General features: G+C 47.5%; 1 protein-coding gene across 1 annotated transcript in view; it reads left to right on the top strand.

Moving 5' to 3' along the window:
• Positions 1-837: 837 nt before the first annotated feature.
• Positions 838-9,639, top strand: part of LOC115636912 (antigen WC1.1-like) — a 710,101-nt gene continuing 701,299 nt past the window's right edge. The window contains exons 1-2 of the mRNA XM_030537633.1: positions 838-954; positions 4,462-4,776. Of these exons, the coding sequence (XP_030393493.1) occupies positions 894-954; positions 4,462-4,776 (376 nt within the window). The 5' untranslated portion in view covers positions 838-893. The remainder of the gene's footprint in view (positions 955-4,461; positions 4,777-9,639) is intronic.

Here is a 9,639-nt window from a genome sequence, read left to right as displayed (position 1 = left end):
TCAGACTGACAGAAATGGTCAGGACCCTGCAATTCTCTCTAGCTCCAAGACTGACTAACACAGCCTGTGCTACCTACAGTTACCACACAGGGCAGTCCTAGCACTGGCCTGGACAGAGAGTCCTGGAGTGGGTTGCTACCTACACTACGATATGCAAGATGGTCACTCATAAACTAATCACTAAGTGTTAAGAACAAGCTCTAGCTGGGTGAACAGGAAGCCCTCTGAGACTCTGCTGCCACTGATGGTCACAGTGACACACTCCTACCACTAATGTACCACTGCTGTTCCCACTCTGTTTGGGAAGCCCTGAGCAGTCTGGATTCCACAAAGGCAGCAGGGGTTGTTCCCTTCTCCTTTGGATACAGCTAACCCCAGTGGTAACATCCCAGCTCTGTGGTTTTAGTGGCCAGGCTACAACTGGACACACACAGCTCTGTGGGGTTCAATTTTAGATGTTTCTTTTTTTCCATATTTATTTTCTTAGTTAGTTTATCAAATGAGCAGCATTCAAGGCTCACTTTTATTCGCCTAAAAAGGCACACTGTTTTCACACTGTTCTGCCCTACGCCAAGGAGGGTGGTTACATGATGATCCGAGACTGAAGCGAAGATGACATCAGAAGTAGACTCGTCACTCATATATGGTCACATATAGAGTTTTAGAATTGTATTGGATGTTTTAGCTGCACAAAGTTTTAGATAAATCCTCTGATAATGTCTAAAAAGGTGAATAATTTTCTATTGGTTCCTTCTGGCAGCTGATGCCAGCCTCTGAATCTATATATTTCCCTTCCACAGCTTTGTTGTCACTTGTCAGACACAGACGAGCCCTGCAGAGTGTTTTGGTGCAGCCAGTGCAGTGTCAGGAGGGGACAGCAGATCTGGCTGGCAATGAAGGGACATCTCTCCACTCAGCTGTTTTGGTTTCTTCTCTTTGTTCAGGACACGACGGGTAAGTGCCTTATTTATTTCACTTTATGAACTGGGCCGACAAGAACTAGAAAGAGAGTTTTGAATCCACTAGAAATGGAGTTTTATTCCAGAAATCAATGAAACAAAGGGAAAGCAGGCAGTTGGGTTTAAATAAATGTGTGTGCATAATTATCTCTCCATTGGTTATTCTGAGAGAGGAGGTTTATATATTTGCAATTATCATAGATTTGACCCAGTCCCAAACTGTGTTTACTTTATAAAATACCCCAGTCTTGTAGCATTGTGAGTTGGTTTTAGTGAACTAATGGCGTCAGTACTTAGAAATTCCTGGTAAACCAATGAACCACACGAAAAGGAAAGTGGGCTTCCCTGTTGTGAGCTCCAGCCTCATCCCCCATCCAGCTCTGTACCGCTGTATGGAACCTGTGAATAATTCCAGATATACAATCCGTACAATTTGAAATAACACTGCTGTCCTGTGTACGTCCAACATGCTGGGCACCTTCAGTAGGGTTTGAATGATGGTCTTGTCAGGACATTGAACTGTCCAGTAGCAGCCTGTTTCTGTGAGTTGCTGCAGTCTGAGACGCTGCTGTTCTGTAGCTGCAGCATGAACAGGTGAAGCTGAAGATGAAAGTCAGATTTTAGAAACCTCAAATATTTAGCTAGAGACAAACTGTGGTACCACAGCTGATATGTACAGATCACAGATAGCTCTGCAGCTTCTCTGTGACTGAGAGGGTAAGTGCTGAGGATTACAGAGCAAGGGATTTTTTGGAGTAGGGATTTTTACCTGAACTTCCCCAAAAATTCACATAGACATAGCTGGAGTTTGATCTCATGATAAAACTGACCTTTACCAGAGTGAAAACGAAGAGAATTCCACTGGGATTCCTGGGTAACCAAATCGCCATGGCATGGGCCGTGTGAAACCAGGGGGCCCTATTTTCCCTGCAGGGTGGAGTGACTCCCATTACCTACAATGGGTGAAACTTGTACCCTGCAGGGAGAGAAGATGGCCCTGGACTACACTGGTCCACAGTCTGGTCAGAGTAATAACACAGGCTGGTTACAACCTTCCTTTTCTTGCCTTTAAATTTGACTCCAAGTGGAACAGGAATGTCCCCATCTCACTTGTGTCCAGGTAAAACTTCATAACCTAACAGTCCATGAGAATGTTTTCAGCTTGATTTAAATGCAGCTTAGAATGGCTGCTAAACTCCCTGCCACCCTCCCTCAATAACGGGACACTTTACAAATCTACAAATAGACACCTACAAACGGGCTGGATTCTGGTTCCACCCGAAAGTTTCACAGTGGTGAAACCGACACTCCAACAGGTTAATGTTTTCATCTTTGACTGTCAAAGTTTTAGAAAAACAAACAAAAAAAATTGCAGCAGAACAGAAATGGTTTTGTGAAATTGTTGTCCATGTCTTTTCCTGCCATAGCTGAGCCCTCTGTGACAGGAGCAGTCCCAGGGAGGCCAGTGTAGTCAGTGGGACAACTCCTGGGAGTAAGACCCAACAGTGTTCCACAATCTGGACTTAAATACAAAAGTCTCAAGGAGGGAGGCGACACAAATACAGCCAGCGACTACAGCACAATGAGATTTAAAAAGAACAGGACCATCTTAAAATCAACCCATCACTCCATAGGACTAATGTACATTATAAGCTCCCTTCCAACAAAACACTTAAATAAGAGCTTACCATTAAGCACAAGAGTTAGTCCCCTTTAACTAAAAGCCTTTGCTGGTTTGGGGCCACAGAGAGCATGAGGCAGATGTAACATGTTGGTGACTGCTCAAACATGCTGCAGTAGATATGCCCTACTGGGAATGTCACTAAGAGGAACACATAATAATTAACCCCCGGTCACTGCTATGATGTGGACACCATGGAATATATGAGTGCACATGTAAGTCTGTGCCCCTGTGTAAAGTACAGATAGTTCTATGGTGAAAACCCTACACTGGGAATCTGGTGATTAGTGTGTGTTCTTGACTTTGCCACAGATTTAGTATGTGACCTTGGTGCATCTCACTTCATTTCTCACTTCCTCATGTTCTCCTTCGGTAAAATGGGAATAATACCTACCTGTGTGATTGAGGGTGGAGAGATAATGTGAGGATAAAATTCACCAGCTATAAAAAAAACTTTAAATAAATTAAAATTAACAAAGTAAACTCTTTTGTCTCAAGCCCACTACATGGTTTCCCACAGAGTGGGGAAGAGTCGGGAAAGACACCAAGTTTCTTAATCTGACTCAGTGTCACAGAATGAATCCCCTCAACAAGAGAGATGTGGAGGTGGGTCCAGAGCTCCTGGACTTCCCATAATAGTCACTGTGCTCTGGGGAAGAGGTTTGTTTTCATCATGAGATTATATAGAACAGTGCCCCCCGTCACAGCTCCCCATCAATATACAGCTGTAATTGCAGCTAGCGGGAGCTCTTGGCTCTGAGGCTTCTGATGTCCCCTCGCCCCCAGGATAGAGTTACAGACCCTGTAACTGGAGAGGGAAGGTGCTTTATGAAAACGGAGTATAAAATACTCATCACAGATAAATCTGCAGTTACACTTTGTAACAAGCAGGTAAATGCAGATTGGGAAAAACATTTTCTCTAATTCCTTATGAGAAATATTTAAAGATTTGAAGAAGGTAGAAGGGGAGGGGTCTGAGAGGAGCAGGGACTCAGACAGAAGAGGAAGGAAAGTAGTACTGAATGGCAGGTGGGCTGTATGTTGGTGGGGGTGGCACTGAATGGGCAGAGCAGCAGCAAGTCTGAGGTGAGGGGGAGCAGGATAGTAGGATATGTCTGGCTCTCCGTGTTATGTTCACAGCATAAACACAGAGAAGTTAGAAATACTCTTTCTGGAAAGTTGCAATATAATATGACACTGTTACTCAGAATGCAGAACCTTAACACACAAGAACCCAAAAACAGAGAGAGAGACAAAGTAGTCTGCTCCACAAGGCAGAGAGGCACAACTTACCCCACCTCGGTTTTGGCAGGCTCTCTGCAATCTGGCTGCTGAAGGCCCAGATTGAAGTTTCCTTACAAAGCACTCAATCTTTAGCCTGCAGACAGGACCAGGAAGCCCCTTACTCTTAAAGTGGCAGCAGATTGTCATTTTAATAGTTTTCAGTACACCACACCCCTTTCCAGGCAGGAGAGGTTGTTGGAAATGGGTGGAGGAGCTGGTGCAAGGAGAGGTGGGGTGGGGGAACATGTTTTCAAGTGAGTGGTGGGGGAGGAGGGTCAAAAGGAGGAGGAGATGGGGTGGCGAGGGAGGGGAGGAGTCTTTGAGGGCACTACTGCTGTGAATCACACAGCAGTGATGGTGCTCTGCATCCACCAGCATGGAGAACTCAGAGGGAAGGAGATACCTCATGTTGCCTCCTCAGTGACAAGCCTAACTGGGGGATCAGGGAGTTAAGCCCAGGGCCTTTGTGTGATACTGTCCAAGCCAGAGGGTTTGGGCTCTGCATTGTCTGCAACTCTGCTCTGTGTCTGTCTGAAGGTGCTGATGAGCTGAGGCTGGTGAATGGAAGCAGCCCCTGTGCCGGGAGAGTGGAGGTTAAACACCAGGATCAGTGGGGGACAGTGTGTGATGATGACTGGGACATGGAAGATGCTGAGGTGGTTTGTAAGCAGCTGGGATGTGGATCTGCTGTCAGTGCCCCTGCCTGGGCTCATTTTGGAGAAGGATCTGGACCAACTTGGCTGATTCGAGCTGATTGTGATGGTGACGAGTCAGCTCTCTGGGACTGCAGACATAGAGGATGGGGTGCATTCAAGTGCCACCATTTTTATGATACAGGAGTGATCTGCTCAGGTAAGAACTCGGCCAACCTGCCTCCATAGGAAACTCCACATGAGGGAGAGGGGACTGAACCCAAAGTGTGTGACATTCCTGCTGACTCAGAGCTGGAGGGTGCCCTGCACTGGGGTCAGGGTGGAACTGACCAATCTCTCCCTGAGCTCCCCTGGGCAGACTGGGGATGAGCAGGCTGTGCCATTCTCTGGGCAGATCAGGCAGCTGTCATGGAGTAAGGGTGGGATGGGGGACATCCCCATTAGCAGGTCTGTGCTGGTAGGTGCCTGTGTATAGAAGCCCAGTGTCTCCCCAGGGCAGCAGTAGGGCTGCCCAGAGGATTCAGGGGGCCTAGGGCAAAGCAATTTCGGGGACCCCTTCTGTAAAAAAAAGTTGCAATAATATAGAATACTATATTCCCGTGGGGGCCCCTCTGGGGCCCGGGGCAAATTGCCCCACTTGCCTCCCCCAGGTGGCCCTGGGAAAAATAAATATTTAAAAACCTTCTGCATCTCGGCACAAACCCAGTTTTGAGAAAACTTCTTTTCAAATCATGTTTACAAGGTATCACTGGTTCTCAGCATCAGCTAGTGCTAAAAGGCACTAAAGCTCATTAAAAGGATTGGACAAATATTTTCCATAAAATCTTCTTTGGATCAAAAACTAGGGGTTTTTGAAAGGCAGAAGAAATCATGGACAACGTCTGCTTTCCTTCAAAATTTGTTGTGGTTTTTTAATTGAAAAGCTGAAATTAGTCTGCAAAAACCTGAACATGGTTTGGGGTTTTAGAAGTGCGTGGCCAAATATTTGCTGCTTGCTGTGTTTGATTGTTTAAGGAAACAATAAAAAATTCTGCTTAAAAAAATCCAAAACTTTTAAACCACCTCAGCTTGTGACCAAATGCCTGAGCTCATCCAATCAGAGATTTTTCCAGGTTTCCAATACTCTGCTGGCTTCCTTGACTCATATCTGTCTCCATAACTTTGGGTTTATTTAGGTTAGAACATAAGAATGGCCATACTGGGTCAGACCAAAGGTCCATCCAGCCCAGTATTCTGTCTGCTGACAGTGGCCAATACCATGTGCCCCAGAGAGAGTGAACCTAACAGGTAATGATCAAGTGATCTCTCTCCTGCCATCCATCTCCACTCTCTGACAAACAGAGGCTAGGGACACCATTCCTTACACATCCTGGCTAATAGCCATTAATAGACTTAGATAAATTCATGGAGGTTGTTTCCTAGAGACTGGCTCCATGGGGTACCTCACAAACTGGAGACGGTTACTGTGGGTTTGTCTTTAATATAGTTTATGTACATACTCCATGAACTGAGCATTTGAGCTTGTTCCAGAATCTGGGATAAGTCTATGTTGTGAAAACTGAAATGCCCAAAATAGCACATGCATGTGAATGGACACAGGGTGCTGGGACTGGGGGCCCCTGTGGGGCCTGGGGCCTGTGACATATTGCCTCACTGGCGCCCACCCCTCCCCAGGCAGTCCTGGGCAGCAGCAGCAGTTGTGACCTTCCTTGTGGCTGCTGGAGCTGGAGCTGGGGGCGGGGGCGAGTGTTGTGGAGTTTTCCCCAGAGTTCCCTGAGACAGCAGGGGAGGAGCCCTGAGCCTGACCATAGCAAGGGCGGGGAGGCCAGACCAGCTAGGGGTAGGTGCAGGAGGCAAAAACTTGGTCCACAGCTCCACACACCTCCCTCCTTCCCCTAATCCCCCCGAGGTCAGACATGAAGCTCCCACATGATGTGTAGCTCTTCGTTCCGTAGCCCACCTGGCTGTCTTCCCATGCAGGGTGGGCTAGATTTATCCCCCAGTGTAATGTTATGGAGATTACACCTGGATCCCTGTGCACTCTGCATTTGGGAAATAACTATGTATGTATAGCCTGGCTTCATCAAAGCTTGTGTTGATAAAATCATAGAATACCAGGGTTGGAAGGGACCTCAGGAGGTCATCTAGTCCAACCCCCTGCTCAAAGCAGGCCCAATCCCTGTTTGCACACAGGTCTAAAGAGAGTGACTAATGCACTGTTAAAAACATCTCTGACACAAGTAATACTAAACCCTGGTCTACATTACAGAGTTAGGTTGATGTAGGCAGCTTACATTGACCAAACTCCATAAGCATCTACACTAAAATGTAGCTCCTGCCAATGTAACTTGACCACTACACCGACATGATAACTCCACCTCCATGAGAGGCGTAGCACTTAGGTCAATGTAGTTAGGTCAACGCAGTGTCAGTGTAGATGCTGCATTGCTTTCATAGACTGTTGCTGCCTTTCTGAAGCCATCCCACAATGCTCCACACTGACAGTTAAATTGATGCAAGCATGGTCGGCAGGTTTGGCAGGCCAGGGGAGGCTGAGCCTCCCCAAACAGCCAGGCATGGCCCCATCCCGAATCTCCTCCTGCTTCCTGCCACTTCCTCCTGGCCTCAGCCCAGGGAGGCTGCTCCTCTTCCCCAAGGGGTTGGGGCTAGTACATGCCAGCCTGGGGCCCGGGACTCCAGGTGGTTGGGGCCTCTGGGGCTGGAGGCACTCAAGCAGGCTAGTCAGGGAGGCCCTGGGCTGGGGCGGGGCAGTGGCCATGGTCAGAGGTTCAAGGTTCTGGCACAGGAGTGGGGATGGAAGGGGTGGAGAAGGGGCAGGGCCTCAGGCAGATGGGGCAGGGTTGGGGGCTAGGCTCCCTGAATGCGTGGCTCACACGCTGCCCATGAGTGCAAGCGCTGCTGGTGAGGATGCATACCACCAACACAAGGAGCGTAGTGTGGACATGCAGAAGCAATTTAATTACTGCTGCAGCTATATATTCACATAACTTAGGTCAACTAAATTTTGTAATGTAGACTTGCCCTTAGTGTAGGAACACTGATAGCTGCAGCTGGCTGAACAGTGATAACACCTCTTTGTTCTGATTAGCTCAATTTGCACCTCTGCAAATCCCTGATCACCACCACTGGTGAGATCACATCTGAGCACTGGGGTCAGTGCTCTGTGTGTCTCCCCCTTACACCCTGCCACTCATTTACCAACCTCAGTGATAAGATTCCCAGAAACTGTGGGGGAGGTCACCCCTCCCCTGTACCCTCTTGGCCCTGTGTCAGAACACAGGGACCACAGTCACCATAACCTCCCAGCGCCAACTGTCAGGGGGAGTTGGCAAACAGGTCTGCCAAAGAAATGTATTTGCTTCTCTGACCAGCCCGGTTGTCAGGTAGAGATGAAAAAGGTCAATTTGCAAATTAGGTAAACAAAAACTATCAAGCTCCAAGTTGGAGAGGAGACATCATGTCATCTACACACAGCAGGCGAGAGGAGCTTAATCTGAATTTTACTTCTCAAAGAGTGCATTGCAAAAGTTTACTGGGCTATAAAGACAGGTGAGCTGAACCTCAAGCAATAAGCAACTGAATCAACTGATTGTATAGAACAACAATTCTAATTTGACCCAAGTGAAAACTTGACAATGGTTAAGCTGCTGGTGTGCTGAGAGCACAATCTGCCATGCTGACCATGTATTCCCCTGTCCATCTGTCTGTATCCCTCTGCTGTTTCTTGTCTTCTGCTTAGATTGTAAATTCTTTGGGGCAGAGACTGTCTTTCTCTTCTATGTTTGTACAGCGCCTAGCACAATCGAGTCCTGGACCATGAGTAGGGCTCCCAGGTGCTATGATACTACTACTAATGTTCCTGGTGTGATAATTGCCTGTTGTATTTTGCACAACATCTGTGAGACCCAGGTTGAAATTCTGGAGGATGAATGGGGGCAGAAACTGGATAAAACTTCTCAAAATTATGGGCAGCCTGAGAGGGGCCCCCTGAAAAATGGTCCAAGTGGTTAAGGTAAGAGAATGAGGGTGCCTTGTGCTTCTGCTAGGATGCCACAGGAAGTTGTGGCTAATGAACACTCTGTGAGCAAGCAAAAGATTTTTGGTTTGATTATATTCTGAATGAATAGCATGGGGTGGGAGGTATTATGCCATTTATGGGCTGAGCTCTACCTGATCAAGTTTTTCCGTGAAAATGGTAGCCAACAGAGGAAAGCAACAAAGGTCTAGAAAATGTCAACTACGAGGAGAGATGAAAAAAATGGGTTGGTTTAGTCTGGAGAAGAGAAGGCTGATGGGGGGACACCCTAACATTCTTCAAGTACATAAAAGGTTTCTATAAATAGGAGGGCACTAAATTGTTCTCCTTAGCCACTGAGGATGGGGCTAGAATTAAAAGGATTAAACTGAAGCAAGAGAGATTTAGATTAGACATTGGGGAAAACTTCTTAACGGTAAGACTCTTTAAGTAGTGGAACCAATTACCTAGGGAGGTTGTGGAATCTCTGTCATTGGAGGTTTTTAAGAAAGGGTCAGACAACATCTGTCAGGGATGGTCTAGATCAATGGTTCTCAAAGTCAGGCCACCACTTCTTCAGGGAAAGCCCCTGGCGGGCCGGACCAGTTTGTTTACCTGCTGCATCTGCAGGTTCGGCCAATCGTGGCTCTCACTGACTGCGGTTTGCTGCTCCAGGCCAATGGGGGCTGCGGGAAGCGGCGCGAACCGAAGGATGTGCTGGCCGCCCTTCCTGCAGTCTCCATTGGCCTGGAGTGGTGAACCGCGGACAGTGGGAGCTGCAATCGGCTGAACCTGTGGACATGGCAGGTAAACAAACCGGCCTGGCCTGCCAGGGGCTTTCCCTGAACAAGCAGCAGCCCGATTTTGAGAACTACGGGTCTAGATAATACATATGCTATGTCTACACTGCAGACTTAACACCTGTACCACTGCAGCTGCGCCACTGTAAGGTATCCCATGTAGCCGCTCTATGCCGATGGGAGAGACCTCTCCTGCCGCCATAATTAAACAAGCCCTAACGAGTGG

Source organism: Gopherus evgoodei, chromosome 1 (genome assembly GCF_007399415.2).
Source record: "Gopherus evgoodei ecotype Sinaloan lineage chromosome 1, rGopEvg1_v1.p, whole genome shotgun sequence".
Classification (NCBI taxonomy): domain Eukaryota; kingdom Metazoa; phylum Chordata; order Testudines; family Testudinidae; genus Gopherus; species Gopherus evgoodei.
The sequence above is the reverse complement of the archived record's forward strand: the minus strand, read 5'-3'. Positions and strand labels throughout refer to the sequence as shown.